General features: G+C 42.5%; 1 protein-coding gene across 1 annotated transcript in view; it reads right to left on the bottom strand.

The window, feature by feature from the left end:
• LOC142377581 (C-type lectin domain family 18 member A-like) overlaps positions 1-16,177 on the bottom strand; it is an 89,376-nt gene that overhangs the window by 66,320 nt on the left and 6,879 nt on the right. Inside the window, exons 9-11 of the mRNA XM_075461836.1 lie at positions 15,919-16,048; positions 15,649-15,745; positions 15,037-15,128 (exon numbers count right to left, since the gene is read on the bottom strand). Of these exons, the coding sequence (XP_075317951.1) occupies positions 15,037-15,128; positions 15,649-15,745; positions 15,919-16,048 (319 nt within the window). The remainder of the gene's footprint in view (positions 1-15,036; positions 15,129-15,648; positions 15,746-15,918; positions 16,049-16,177) is intronic.

Genomic DNA, 16,177 nt, shown 5'->3' with positions numbered 1-16,177 from the left:
GTCCAATCTTACTCGGTCGAGTGTAAGTCTAACCTATGTGAAATAATGAGTCATATAAATACGAAATGTACCCGGAAAATGGGGCTCGGTCTGACAGATATCCTGCGGGAGTTCTGTTCCACTGAGCCCAGCGCGGATATACTTCAAGCATGACCACCATTAAATACTTTATTTAACTTGAGAATACTCCAGTTTGGGGCGGTCGGTGGCGTAGTGGGTTAAGCAGCCGCCCCATGTACAGAGGCTACAGTCCTCGCTGCAGTGGGCCCCAGTTCAACTCCCACACTGGACGGCCCTGTGCTGCATGTCTTCCCCTTCTCTCTGCCCCCTGCTTCCTGTCTCTTACCAACTGTCCTATCATTAAAGGCATAAAAAGCACAAAAAATATACTTTAAAAAAAAAAGAGATTAGTCCGGCTTGTTCTTGATCTTCCAACGAAAGAATCGAGCTAACAAAGTCATGTTGTTGGGATGTGATAAACAACGTGTGTGAGTGTTGTTTTAGGCGTGTATCTAATGAACCAGACCTATCTGACAAGATAAAGAAGCTTCATCTGACCCAGTTATTTAGTCCAGTTATGCTATCTTAAAGTCTTGGACCATTCAAAGGACATACATAGCGTAGTATGAGCAGAGTGGAAAAGTACAAGATAGGAACATAGATTGTTTAGAAAAATACAGAATATGAATACATATTGTCTTAGAACAAAGCCAAATATAACAAGAGTAACTACCACTACTCTGTAAGCGTACTGCTGTGGGACTGGTCTTTAGTTTCTTTTAGTTTCAGTCAACCCTTATGAGGTCTGGGGTCAGTGATTTCTGTTTGTGGCCTCTTCTCTGACAAATTTAGTTTTGTTGTCAGCTGCTGAGTCATTATGTCCGGGAGCATTGTGAGCAAATCAGCTACGAGGACAAATTTAACCATGTGGACAAATCTGTGGACATGGTTCTTTTCTGGTGTGCAGTACATTATGTGACACTTCCTCCTCCCTTAAAGTGTTAGTTCGCCATTTTGCACATTAAGCCCTGTTTGGGGGTATTCTGGGATGAGTTAGAGATGTTCTGATCACAATTTGGACATTTGGTGCTGAACGGAGCATTTAGGTATCCACTGCTGCAGCCCCCCCACCTTTGCATTGAGTCAATGACCACTCAAGCAAACAATCATAAAACAGCATTAAACTTTCGTTTGCAGAGACATGAAACTCACCGTGTGGTCTGTGGTGGACAGCGATACGTTGGCTCGAAAATCACCGCGAAATACGCTTCCAGAGAAGTTATATTACCATTATTGTCCGTCTTCATTGATTTGTATTGGTTTGACTAGTATTACTCCGCGCGCTGTATGTCACTGGATGTCTTGCTGCTGCTATTCAACGGTGTCCGGAAAAATAGGTCCACCAAATGCTAAAACAACTGTTAGAAGGCACATTTCGCTGCGATTTTCGGGTCAATTTATCGCTGTCCACCACTGACCACACGGTGAGTTCCATGTCTTTTCAAACGAAAGTTTAATGCCGTTTTATGATTGTTTGCTTGAGTGGTCATTGACTCAATGCAAAGGTGGGGGGGCTGCAGCAGTGGATACCTAAATGCTCCGTTCAGCACCAAATGTCCAAATTGTGATCAGAACATCTATAATTCACCCCAGACTACCTAAAAACAGGGCTTAATGTGCAAAATGGCGAACTAACCCTTCAAAGCTGGATATTGTAGCTTCGGTCTTGAAAATAGTCACCAAAGGGGGGCAGAGTTTTTCCAGTCGGGGTGGGATGATCTTTTCCTATTCAAGTTTAATTTATTGGTCATTTTCTTAAATGTTTGCACTTGCATAAATAAAACTATAGATATATTTTGGTTATTTTGAAATCATAATTCAGCTCATTGCTAGTATGTTTTACAAAGTCATACACACTACAAAGAAAACATTACTTATGTGCTATATAGTTATTACTTATTTGAAAAAGTAAATCAAGTCATTCAATGTTAGTCTGACCACAACCAGGCTTTTAAAGGGCATGTAAACATTGTTAGCCTGACTGAAAACGTACAAGATCAAAGTCCTCAAATCTGTGTAGGGGCTGAATCCCTCCTGCTTTCATACACTGAACTAGACTGAAATGGGCCTAGGTGCTCTGTACATGCTCTGCACTTTCCACAGAGGAAGAAGTCAGTAACAGAAAAAAACCATAATGGATAGCATTCGTTTTTTTTCATTTTTTTTTCTTTTTTGTTAAAAAAAAACCATAAGTAAAAGCTGAGCTCCCAATAAAACTGCTGTCGTTCTTTTTGTTTTGTCAGGTGCAGGGGCGTCTGTAGCTTGAGCAAACATTCGGGGCTGTAGCCCAGACATGAAAATAATGTTTAACGGGGGTCCGGGGGTTTCTCCCCCGGGAAAAAAAATTAAAAAAGGGGGTGTTAAAATGAAAATTTAACACACTTCATGACCAGCTGCTACACAATTAAGAGTTCAGCTTTGGCCACCAGGGGGCCACATCTCGGAGTTCACGAGTAGCCCTACTGCTTCCAGTGAGTAACTCGAGCCACAGTCGATGGTGGCTTGAGTGCTTTTTGGTTGTGGAGCGGGGAGGGATCAAAGATAGCGGGTGGGTTAGTGGCTTCACCCCAGCACTGATTGGGAACACGCTGTTGCTGATTGCAGGTGATTACGGCGTTTGGGAGCGAGAGGAGAGAAATAGAGGTTCAGAGTACATGGTGGGTGTTCTGGGAAGGAGCCGGACGCTTCACGTCGAGTTGCACTCACGGTTGGGGTGGTGGGTGCCGTTCGTAGCTGTTTATGCCCCTTTTCCACCGCCAAGCTAGCCCTACTCTACTCGGTTCGATATAGCCCGACACTACACCACACAACACGGCACCAGTAACATTTCCTTTTCCACACAAACCGTGACCTGGAAGTGGGCGGAGTCGGCCCGTTCACCACTAACGTGACATCGGTTTCAGGTGACTACAAAGTGTCACGCCGCGGTTAGTCAAAAGTAAACACAACGATGGAGTGTAATGTGTATTGCAGTTGACAATCCATATTGTTTAGTTAAACCAAGCTCTTTATTAAAAAAGACAGTACAAAAGTAAACAGCAGGAGTTGTCTCAGATACAGGCGTCGACGCCAGTGTTGGTGCCGGTGGAATGCAGATAGCAGCTGTTGCCTCAGCTGCAGATTGCGATGCCAGTGTCAGTTCTGAAGCCTGCGGGATTGGAGGATCTTCGCTGACCTCAGCAACCGAACACTCATCGGTTGCACAAACCGAGTCTTGAGGAGAAAAAAATTAAAAGTGTGAACATACGAAACGCATACACGTAACCGCATAGGTGAGACACAGTGCTAGCCTTCCAAAACAGCGTTGTTTGCTAGCTCACTCAGAACAACTTACATGAGACACCTGTGTAACGTTTTACACAAGTTAAAGACTGAACATGTATTTGTTACGATATAAAACATGCATTTGTTAAACTATAAGCGTTGCACCAAGGGGATAAGAACAACACTTACCATTTTCCATCGCCTCCAACAAAGACGTCGCCGAATCCACGCAGTTCGCCGGGCGGTGACCGTAAATGCCGCCCATTTGGTCGAACGAGTGATGCTCAAGCGTGTGCCTAAAATGCCGAGCTGCACTCACGGTTGGGGGTGGGTGCCGTTCGTAGCCGTTTAGGGCTGCCGGCGGTGAAGACAGTCAGCGGCCGTGAGGTGAGTTAGGGCCGGCATTGTAGGAGTGCATATTCGAGAGAGATTCGGGGCTGAAGCCCCGAATGACCAGGTCTCTCGACTCCCATTGTCAGGTGGCTAAATAGGTCAGAAACTATGACTGAAAATCAGCCCAATAAGACTACATCTCATTTCGCTTAAAGCATTTCAAAACAACATCTGTGTGGTGAATTCCCATGGAGAAACTTATAAGCAGCAGGATGTCTTGAACTCTTTCTCACATAGTCCACAGAATCACAGTGTTGGATAAACTTTGATCAACACCTCGTTTTGCGTCTAATGCTTGCCCAAAGGATCAAGGAAATCCATCCAATTAAATGGTCAGGTTGAGTTATAGTGCATGTAAAGGTACCATCCACAATGTTAACAATACAAGCTTTTGTCTTACCAGCCTAGAAGATGAACTGCAGGTTCTACATAAGATTTCAGTTTTACTGCCTAAAGCTGCCTCAAACGCAAAAACTTACACCCATCTTGTTAGGGCCTTTTCCCTCTTCAGTTTGTATCTCAGCCTCAGTACAAGATTTCTTTGTGGGAGGGAGAGTAAAGCTAATGTCTGCTTGCCAGGAACTTCTTCTTCTGTTGGCTGGCCCAGACATAGTAATGACTCATGTCCCATCTCATAGTACAAATTGATATAAGAGTAAAATGGCATCTATACCCAGTTGATAGCTGTAGTTAATTCATTGATTTTTTTTTTTTTTAGCACATAAAAATACATAGAGCACCTTTAAGTATCCATGTAATATACGATAGGAAATTAATAGGTAGGCTTGTTTTTGGAGTAATCGATGACATGAACTTCAGTACTTTGTGTATTTTCACATGAAAGTTATAATCCTGATAGAGGCAACACAGTAACAGACAGTGGGTTTCAAAACAAATTTAAAAAAAACTCCTGCATTTACAGCCAAGTTGAACTGTCTTATCACCGTAGTAGTTCCAGTCTAAAATATCACTAAAAGGCAAAACACACAATTGATACCAGCCTGTTACATGCCAGGCATGTATGTGTGAGTGTGTGCGTTCTGTCTGTGTCTCTCCCCCCCTCCCCTGTGTCTTTTAGGTGCTTACAGCAGAAATGCTGTTCACCTGTGCAAGCAGGCTCGGCTGCTCATTGGCTCTCTACTTCCCCAGCTGGCCTATGGTGACAAGGGAGAGACCTTAAAATGGAGGACATCCCAGACCTTTGGCCCTTTTTGGTTTTTGCTTGTGCTTGTTGCTGTCCTCGTCTGGCTAAGTAGTGTCTCTGACTCTTAATTTGGACTGTGTGTGGTGGGAGGTTTTGGGTCTAGGTAAGTTGGGGTACCCTTTACATTTGTTCATGCACGTAGGTGAAAATTGTTATCTCACTAGGTTTATTGGTTGTGCCACCCCTGTAATGTTTTGAAATGTTCTTTTGCTAGAGAAGCCAGTTAGCCATTTTGTTTGCACTTCATTTTCTTCAGAGGTAGTTTAGGTAGGCCTCCTTTTGTTATATTAATTTCATTTGTTTTGGCACAATCTCTTTATCCCATCCTCCCCCACTTCAGTGTGTCTTTTTGTTTTAATAAACCACGTTGTTCACTTTCACTAAGACTTGTTTGATTTCATTGGTTGTCGTGTTATTGTCTGCTGACTGGGTCACCAAGTGGACGTAACAAGTGGGGGCTCGTCCGGGATACTTTTTCCCTGAGCTATGACAATCAAAATTGATGAGTTTATGTGGTTGTGACATCAAGAGTAAGCATGAGCTTTAATTTGCAGAACTTTATTGATGATCCCAGTTTTGAGAAACTTGACTCATGTCGAAAAGAGGATTGGTTGTGTGTTGCAGCACACTTTGACATTACTGTACAGAAGTATGCTGTTAAAAAGGATATCAGAAATAAGGTCCTAGAAAAGCTAATTGAGTTACAGATCCTTACAGATCCTGTTGACTCTGTTCAGTCGGGGGCTGAGGTTCCTCCAGAGAGGGTTTCTGCAGCAGGACCAAGTGTTTCTCCTGTTTTAGATCATGAAATTGAACCGCAGGTAGCACAGGCCACACCCCTGGGGGCTAAGGCCGTTCATGAGGCTCCTCCTGCAACATTGCCTCGTTATGAGCCTTTCTCCCCAGAGAGTCATGGGCTTAGTGGTGATGCCAAGTTGAAAGTTCGTTTAGCACGCCTTCAGCTAGAGGCACAGGAAAAGGAGAGCAGGCGTAGAGCCGATTATGACCTTAAATTACAAGTTCGCAGGTTAGAGATAGAGGCTGAGAAGGAAGTCAAGTTGCGACAGCTTGATGTAGAGGCCATGAGAATCTCCTCTGCGCAGAGGATGGCACGTACATCTGAGAATCTGGCACCTTCACAAACAGTTTTCCACAAACCTTTTGATGTCAGTAAAAATATTGCCCTGGTGCCAACGTTTCGAGAGACGGAGGTTGATTCGTATTTCTGCGCATTTGAAAGAATTGCAACTGCACTAGAATGGCCGAAGGACATGTGGCCTATCCTCCTTCAATGCAAGTTGGTCGGTAAAGCACAGGAGGTTGTGTCTTCTCTTTCTTTAGAAAACAGCTTGAAATATGATGTGGTGAAGGAGTCAATTTTGCGTGCCTATGAGCTGGTGCCAGAGGCTTACAGGCAAAAATTTAGAAATCATAAAAAGTCAAGTGGTCAAACCTTTGTGGAATTTGCACGAGAAAAGTGGATTCTTTTTGACAAATGGTGCAGTGCTAATGATGTCAACAACAGTTTTGAATCCCTTCGCGAGCTGATGTTGTTAGAAGACTTTAAGAATGCTTTGACTGAAAAGATGGTGGTTTTCTTAAATGAACAAAAAGTGACTACTCTGTCCAAAGCAGCCGTTTTTGCCGATGAGTTTGTCCTAACACATAAAAACGTGTTTATGTCATCTTACCGTCCTGATAGAGCCTCAATGTCTCGTCCCATGAGACCTGATTCTGGCTACACACCTTTTGAAAAGGCTAAGGCACCACAGTCCCCCCCACGTGATACTCGTGAATGCTTCTACTGTCATAGGAAGGGTCATGTTATTGCTGATTGTCTTTCTCTAAAGCGGAAACAACAGTTTCCCTCTAGCTCCTCCCAACCAAAAGGCATAGGTCTGATTAAGACCGTTTCCCTTCCAGGCACTGAAGTGTCACAAGACGATGCTGAAGATGAAGAACCTGATCCCTGTTTTCGGCCCTTTATTTCAGAAGGCTTCGTTTCACTAACTGGGGATCCAACAGATCAACACTCGGTAACCGTTCTTAGAGATTCAGGAGGCGCCCAGTCCATAATTCTCGAGGGCATCTTACCTTTAACATCTGAATCGTCGTGTCACTCAAGTGCAGTTGTTCGAGGTGTTGAGATGGGTTTCGTACTTGCTCCCCTCCACAAAGTTCATCTTCAGTCTCCCCTGGTCAGTGGATTATTTAAAGTGGCTGTTCTTCCTGCCTTACCCATTAAAGGTGTTGATTTCATTCTTGGCAATGACATAGCTGGAGACAAGGTTGTGCCGGCCCCCGAGGTACTAGACAGACCAGATCTGAACCTCGAGTCTGACAACACAACCCAGAAATCTGATATTTTTCCTGCTTGTGTGGTTACCAGAGCCCAGTCAAAAAAATATGATGTTGACTTGTCTGACTCTTTTATGGTTGTTGAGCAGGATCCTGATGCTGTGATACCTGAGTCCGAAAATAAGGTAAAGGTCAAACCTGCTGAGGCAACATCATCCTCTTCCAGTTTGGAAGTTACGGACTTACCAGCCACCCGAGAGGAATTCATTGCAGCACAGCAAGGTGATAGCACACTTTCAACATGTTGTTCTTCTGTTCTCAGCCATGAGGAGGCCAAGATGAAGAAAGTGGCCTATGTGTATAATGATGGCCTGTTGATGCGTCGCTGGGTTGGTGATGCTTCAGAGGAAGATGCAAACTGGAGTGCTACATACCAGGTCGTTGTGCCAATAGCCTATCGTTTGCAGGTGCTGTCCTTAGCTCATGACCATCCGTGGTCAGGACACATGGGGGTGACCAAAACCTACAACAGAGTCCTTAAACATTTCTTTTGGCCAGGACTCAAATCTGATGTTGTTCATCATTGTCGTACTTGTCATGTGTGCCAAGTCACGGGGAAACCAAACCAAGTTATTCCTCCTGCACCTCTTTGTCCCATTCCTGTAATGGGACAGCCATTTGAGAAAGTCATTGTTGATTGTGTAGGACCATTACCAAAGACTAAGTCTGGAAATCAGTTCCTTCTAACCGTAATGTGTGCTTCCACCAGGTTCCCAGAAGCCATCCCACTCCGGAAAATAACGGCTCCAGTTGTCACGAAGGCTTTGGTAAAGTTTTTCACAGTGTTTGGTCTGCCAAGGGTAGTCCAATCAGATCAGGGCACCAATTTCAAATCCAAGGTGTTTGCCCAGGCACTGAAAACTTTAGGAATTAACCATGTAACGTCTACTCCATACCATCCTGAAAGTCAAGGAGCACTTGAAAGATTTCACCAGACCATGAAATCCATGTTGCGCAAGCACTGTCATGAGTCTGAGAAGGATTGGGATGATGGCGTCCCATTTGTTTTGTTTGCCGCCCGTGAGGCTGTACAGGAGTCACTAGGTTTCAGTCCCGCTGAGCTAGTGTTTGGACATGAGGTCCGGGGTCCTTTAAAGGTCCTTAAGGAGCATCTGGTTACACCAGAAAAAGGAGTCACACATATTACAGAATATGTTACCAAGCTCAAGGATCGCCTCCAGCTAGCCTGCTCTTTGGCTAGAGAAGCCCTGACCTCTGCTCAAGTCAAGATGAAGAAACATTATGATCAGAGAGCGACTGCACACTCATTTCAACCAGGTGACAAAGTTCTGATTCTCTTGCCTGTTTCTGGTTCTACCCTCTCAACTAAATTTTCTGGTCCTTATGTTGTAGAGAAAAAACTCAGTGACACGAACTATGTCATCAAAACACCTGACCGCAGGCGGCGATCCAGAATGTGTCATGTCAACATGATGAAACAGTACTGCTCCAGAGAGAATCAGAATGGATCATCCACAGCTCAAGATGTGCAGACTGCCGTCTCACCTATGGCTTCCGTCTCGAGGGTGAGCTCTCATGAGGATGACGATGATGATGAGTTGGTGATGCATAGTGCTACACCACAGGGGGCGAGGCTCACTAATACTGAGGTATTGTCTGATTTGTCCCACTACTTGTCTCATCTCTCTGACGACCAGCATTGTGATGTTGAGAAACTTCTCTGTGATTTCCCAAATCTGTTTAATGACATTCCCTCACAAACTTCCGTCATCGCTCATGATATAGTTCTGACAAACCCAGCACCGATTAAACAGCATGCATACCGAGTTAATCCCACTAAGAGGGAAATCATGAAGAAAGAGGTCAACTATCTCCTACAAAATGGATTTGCAGTATCAAGTTCTAGTCCATGGAGTTCCCCTTGTCTTCTTGATGCAAAGTCTGATGGAAGTCAGAGATTCTGTACGGACTTCCGCAAGGTAAATGCTGTAACAGTTCCGGATGCACATCCATTACCTCTTATTGATGACTGCATTGATGAAATCGGTCCAGCAAACTTTGTCAGTAAACTTGACATGTTAAAGGGATACTGGCAGGTTCCTTTAACTGCACGTGCTTCTGAAATTTCAGCTTTTGTAACCCCTGACAGCTTCCTCCAGTACACTGTGATGCCCTTTGGTCTGTGCAATGCACCCGCTACTTTTCAGCGGCTAGTGAGTAAGGTACTGGGAGGTGTTTCGAACTGCAGGGCATACTTGGATGACATTGTTGTGTATTCAGATGACTGGCTTAGTCACATGACTACATTGAGAGAAGTTTTCACCCGTCTGTCCAGTGCCTCTCTTACCCTCAACCTCGCCAAATGTGAATTTGGAAAAGGCACTGTGCTTTATCTTGGTCAGCAGGTTGGTCGAGGACAGGTCCGTCCCGTGGATGCAAAGATCTCAGCCATTGCTGCGTTTCCCGTACCTACCACCAGGAGAGAGTTGCGCCGTTTCCTTGGGATGGCCGGCTACTATCGACGTTTCTGTAAAAACTTCTCCTCTGTAGCTGCTCCGCTGACTGCCTTAACCAGTCCCTCAAAACCATTTAGTTGGTCCAGTGAGTGTCAACAGTCTATTGAGTCTCAAAAGTCTACTGTGTTGCACTCCTGTTTTGTCCGCACCAGATTTCTCACTGCCTTTCAAGCTTGAAGTTGATGCCAGTGGAGTTGGTGCTGGTGCTGTTCTTCTACAAGAGGACCACCAGGGCATCGTTCATCCTGTGAGTTACTTCTCACGAAAGTTCAATAAACACCAACTTAAGTATTCAACCATAGAAAAGGAAACTCTTGCACTGCTATTCGCCCTGCAACATTTTGAGGTTTATCTCGGATCCAGTGTGAAGCCTATTCAGGTGTTTACAGACCATAATCCTCTTGTGTTTCTCTCCAGGATGCAAAATCAAAACCAACGTCTCATGCGTTGGTCCCTGATCGTTCAGAGCTACAAGCTTGAAATTTATCATAAAAAGGGTTCTGAGAATGTTCTAGCCGATGCTTTATCGCGTGCTTTTTAGTAGCATTGAGTGATGTAGTTCCAAACCTTACATGTTTGGACTTATATGGGTAGGGGTGTTACATGCCAGGCATGTATGTGTGAGTGTGTGCGTTCTGTCTGTGTCTCTCCCCCCCTCCCCTGTGTCTTTTAGGTGCTTACAGCAGAAATGCTGTTCACCTGTGCAAGCAGGCTCGGCTGCTCATTGGCTCTCTACCTCCCCAGCTGGCCTATGGTGACAAGGGAGAGACCTTAAAATGGAGGACATCCCAGACCTTTGGCCCTTTTTGGTTTTTGCTTGTGCTTGTTGCTGTCCTCGTCTGGCTAAGTAGTGTCTCTGACTCTTAATTTGGACTGTGTGTGGTGGGAGGTTTTGGGTCTAGGTAAGTTGGGTACCCTTTACATTTGTTCATGCACGTAGGTGAAAATTGTTATCTCACTAGGTTTATTGGTTGTGCCACCCCTGTAATGTTTTGAAATGTTCTTTTGCTAGAGAAGCCAGTTAGCCATTTTGTTTGCACTTCATTTTCTTCAGAGGTAGTTTAGGTAGGCCTCCTTTTGTTATATTAATTTCATTTGTTTTGGCACAATCTCTTTATCCCATCCTCCCCCACTTCAGTGTGTCTTTTTGTTTTAATAAACTGCGTTGTTCACTTTCACTAAGACTTGTTTGATTTCATTGGTTGTCGTGTTATTGTCTGCTGACTGGGTCACTAAGTGGACGTAACAAGCCATTCAAGTCATTCAAGGAAACAGACAGTGGAGCGAGGCTTCTACATAAAAACTACATAAAAATGCTGATGTTAAAAGTGTGTTTGCACAACAAATGTTATGGCACTTTCATTCATATTGCAGTACATTTAAAATAAAACTAAATGCTTAAGGCACTACTGTTGAATTAATTTTGGGATTTTACGTACAAATTTGATTAATCGTGATTAATCAGGGAAATCATGTGATAAATTAGATTAAAAATTTTAATCGTTGCCCAGCCCTAACAAAAACACCACAAAAAACACCCAGATCCTGACAGTTATATGTTACTCAAACAGGTGACACACAAACTCATTATGTCAAGAAGGAATTCAAATGTTCTTGCCACTGAATACCATTTCCTGTTCTAAGTGCTCTTGTCCTCTCTATTCTCTAGAAATACATCCCCTTCCTTATTTTCTCTGTGGTTTTCTCACTTCGAAGATTATATTAAGGCCAAGTGAATATTGTCCAAGGGCCAGACTGTTATTATAAGGAATGAGGATCATTCTACTTCTGTGGTTTCTGAAAGTAAAATAGCACCAAAGATATAGGTTAAAGGCTGCAATGTCTGACAGATGGAGTACAGCTGAGACTATTGTAGATATAATTTCTTCTGCAGGTATTTGATCATAAACCAAAGGGTCTACAAAGTGGTGATGAATGAGTAATAAAGGGGCCACTAAAGTTGTTTGAATTAATCCAGAGTGGAAATCGAATGCCTGGACTAAAATTCATACAGCAGTAGTCGAGGTATGGAATTCAATATTCAAGTGTGGACCAGAGGATGGTGCCAGAAGATTCAGACAAAATTTTGTGTCAATCTATCCACTATACATATATATAGTATAGATGTAAAGCTGACAACAAAAAATGGTAACCTTACAGTTGCACCAGAAGTCAAACATTACACTAAATCAGATAATCTTCAAATAATAAGGTAAGAATGTCAGCATTACATAGTGATCTACCAGCACTGTGTGCACAATGAATTATATGCAAGTTAATATCGTGACCTTCTCGGTATATTTATGCAGATTTTCTAGCTACAAAACTTGTAAAGTTGGATGCGTGAAAGTATTGTTATCATTTAACCAATATTGAATCATAGAGTATAACATTTGTAAAATAACGGCGCACACACTGTGATGGTTATTGAGATATTTTAGCCTCGATCCAAGTGGTGGACAAAAAAATAAAAACATCCATACTCCATACTGCTCCATACTGCTTACTGTGATACAGAAGAATAAGCCTAAACAGATTGGTACCGTATCAGTTCTGATGAACTCTGATTAAATGAAGACGAGCTCCCTCCATCATGATGTCTTTGCTTTTAATGTGCAGGAAATTCAAGCTTTAATTATTTCGTTTTTTTACTTCAGTGTTGTTTTTCTGATGTGCAATTTGTTCTTTCACTGCTCACAGACAATCTGTTCATTTTATAGGCAGCCCGCCAATTTAATTGCAGGGAGACTTTCTTGTTCTTCTTTTCCACTTCCTGCAAGAAAAATGAACAGAACAAAGATATCCCTGAATGATTACAGACAAATGGATTTTCTGGGTGCATGAGAATGGAGAAGATGCTAGAAAAAGTCCAATCCAAGCAAAGAATAAACAGCAAACGTCTAAGGTAGAAAACAATTATTTAATGATTAAACATGAAAACTTGTACAATATATACATTATGTCTAAACCACATCGGTCCATATACAATGGAAAAGCACACACCAACAATAGTGGTCACTGCCACATCTGATGTGTTAATGGGAGGAACTGCACATCCATGTCAGCCAATTGAGAATTCCAGGTCACCTGCCATCCTTCCACAGTGCAATGTGCTCAGCATCTGCAAAATATTGACATACATACACATTATAGAACCGTGCAAATATGCAGGAATGCAGCATGCTAAGCAAAAGAGTGCTGGAATTGTATCTGTCTGTGTTAGAAATTCTCAGTCATCCTGCCGTTCTACTCAAAGATGACAGTGAAAAGACTGTTAATGAGACATAAAACGTGGATTCCTTTTCATGCACATTGAAATGTGCACCCCATGCATAGACAGTCCTTTGGAGGAACGTAGCTTAGTGTCTGCCTCTGGCTGTGTGATATCCACCTATCATTTCAGTACCAATTAACAAAGCAGAGCTCTGACAGCTGAGAGTTATTCTAAAGGGCTTTGGCTTATGCATCTATACTCTTTGTTGCCTCAGTCAAAATTTGCTTTTATCAAAAGAAAATGGCTGCAGAAATGATTGTTTGAGAGAGACTACACACATAGGTTGTACACTAGTTAATGACCTCTACATTGCTAAAGCAGCAACTACCACTAACAGATAACAACTCTCAGGCCCGCTCATGATTGACCAACCCTGTCCTACACATTTGGAGATGTTGTGAAGACTTCAAAAAGCCATTTTATCACTGTAAACAGAAAAAAACACTCTCAGCAGCACTGACCACCTTCAGACCAGATTCAGTGATGTGTGGTGAATACCAGAAGACACAGTGGACCCTTTCAAAGACAAACCTAAGTGGGCAAAACTAAACATCACAATCAGTGTACATGGTATGTGTGTCTAAACATCGCAGGCCTCTGTGGAGCCAATGTTTATTGATCTGGAGATTATTGATGGTGAGCACTGAGAGTCATTGATTTATACTAAGAGGCATGTTTAAATGTGTAGGCGCGATCACATTGAGATTTTTAGGGGAGGTTTCACGTAATTACTGGCCAGAGTGGATTAACATTTTACACTTCACTCTGCAGTGATTACTAGGGACAGGCTATGAAATAGACAATAGTGATCGCCTGCACATAGTGAAGCACGGCGGCTAAAGGGAATGACAACAGTCATTATAAAGAGTGGTCTGTTTGATAACGGAAGAAAAAAAGACCCCCATCCTGCTAAGCAAAGGGTGAAAAAGAAAACATGGACAAAAATGATATTTAATCATATTACTCCTTATATTTTATCACGTTTCAAAACACAAGGAGTTTAAGGACATCTATGAAATGAAACATCAAAGTAATCTCCTTACTGTTATCTCTACTAATGTTATAAAATGTCCATTAAGTATCGGTCACATAAATGAAGTTGGTACTGAACCATATTACTACAGTACTACAGCCATGAGGCTTTTAGAGAGATAGATCTGTTTCATCTATGAAGCCCAGAGTCTGTTGGTTTTCTGCTTTAAAGCAACTGGTGGTGGACAGGCAACAGAATCCCTATTTTGGGGAAATATGTCCTTTGTAGACATCTCTGGATGTGCTCCTGAGGTTGAGGAAAAGCACAGGGATGGATTGATATTGCTTGTGTGACATCCTGTGACACGGGAGACATTTCACTGGTGTAGGTGTCAGTTAAATATCAGCAAATTCTGGAAGCATACATCAAATTGTCGTAAAAATGTTAAAGATGAAGAAGGGATGACGACTACATCAGGATGAATATTCCAAATAGACTTCAAAATCATTATGGTAGATGTGTGAGCTGAGGGTTTTACCACTGTTCTCACAGTACCCTGAACTACACAACATCAGATAACTGTGAATAGACCTTAAAACAGCAGAGCTTGGAAGATGACCAAGAAACTCACAGAACCAGAAGAAAGAGGGAAAATCCAGTAAACAAAGAAAGTCTTTGCAGCTACAATTGGTGTTTACAAGCTGTGATGCTTGCCAAAGGGTGAGAGAGCCCGATTATTGTTTTCTTCAAAGTTTTTTCCATTCTAATAGTAATAATACAAAACAGGTGATCTTTTACTCGCTTAGCAATTTCCAGTAACGACTCAATCTTGGGCAGGGGTGGGCGAACTTTTGCATGCCCCTTTATTTCTTTTTAAAGGCAATCTTTGTTATTTGCAAAGTGACAGTCGCTAGTTGTCTTTATTGTCTCCAAGAGATAAGGATCCACTACACAATACTGGTAGGTAGTTCTATAAAAGAGAGATCCACCCTCATTCACACTTCCATCCACTCTCTTCCTGAAGGAGTCTTACCATGCTGGCAGATGTATCGGTTCTGCATTTTGCAGCGCTGGTCATTCCAGCTGAAAGCACTTTGTGCCTGCAGTTCGACGCAGTTCCCAAATCTGGACAGAGAAAGAGGGGCTGCGAGTTACAGTGCACGCCGAACTGAACTGCAGGGAGAACTTACAGGTAGATACCACCTTGTCAATTTGAATTAATAAACAGTCCGCTCATTTTTTTTTAAATAGCTTTTAGTATGAAAGCAGTTGCAGTATATAGACAAGATATATTCATTTAGTTAATTGGCAGCCTCAGATAGATTGACTGCAGGACCAAAAGTGATGGGGAAAAAAAGAGATTATGAGATAGAAGAGTCAAACAGAGACAGGAAAATGAGAGACACCTAGTGGTCACAGTGAGCGCTGCATGTCAGGCAACATATATTTAAAAACTATACTTACTAAATACAATAATTAATAAATGTCTGTGTATTCATTTAAAAACCTCACATATTACAGTTAAGTAGCAGAATTAACTGACATAGAAATGCATTTTCTACCTTTTAAGTAATGTGTTTCTTTTTTTCATTTAGTTCCGAATGTCCTTTGCTGTCTTTGTTTATGATGTAAAAATGCCTCATACCTTTGGTTGTCAGGTTGGCCAAAGGCAAAGCTGCTGAATCGAAGGGTCTCTCCTGTGTCCCAACGAAAGGAGTCTGTTGGAGGTTTGTAAGTGAGACCTGTGGAGCCAAAACATTGCTGTTTCATGTCTGTACCATCTCCTAAGTAAGTGAGTAAAACAATACATCAGTTTAAAACAAAAAAGCAACCACCAAACATATAACCTTATCATTAAGTGCTGCCCGGTGTTATTTTCAACATTTTTCTTGATGACCAAGATAAAAGGTTGTACCTATCCAGAAATTCTTTGTTTCAGAGTCAGTGTGTGTGACTTCATTGCTCGCCTTGATCTCGCTCAAATAAAATGCCAGGATGTCCTGAACCTTCTGGCTGTGGATGTGAGCGAGATTTCCCCCAAGGTCCTATGTGTTCAAACAGAGAAAAGTGCAAACTAAGAGCAGAAAAAAAGCATTTGCATGGTGATGTTTTACAATGCCCTGTATTTGGTTGTAGAAGGTGTCCCGCTGTCACAGTGGGTAACACACACCTGC

This window comes from Odontesthes bonariensis, chromosome 1 (assembly GCF_027942865.1).
Source record: "Odontesthes bonariensis isolate fOdoBon6 chromosome 1, fOdoBon6.hap1, whole genome shotgun sequence".
NCBI lineage: Eukaryota > Metazoa > Chordata > Actinopteri > Atheriniformes > Atherinopsidae > Odontesthes > Odontesthes bonariensis.
This window is presented reverse-complemented; position numbering and strand designations above follow the sequence as displayed.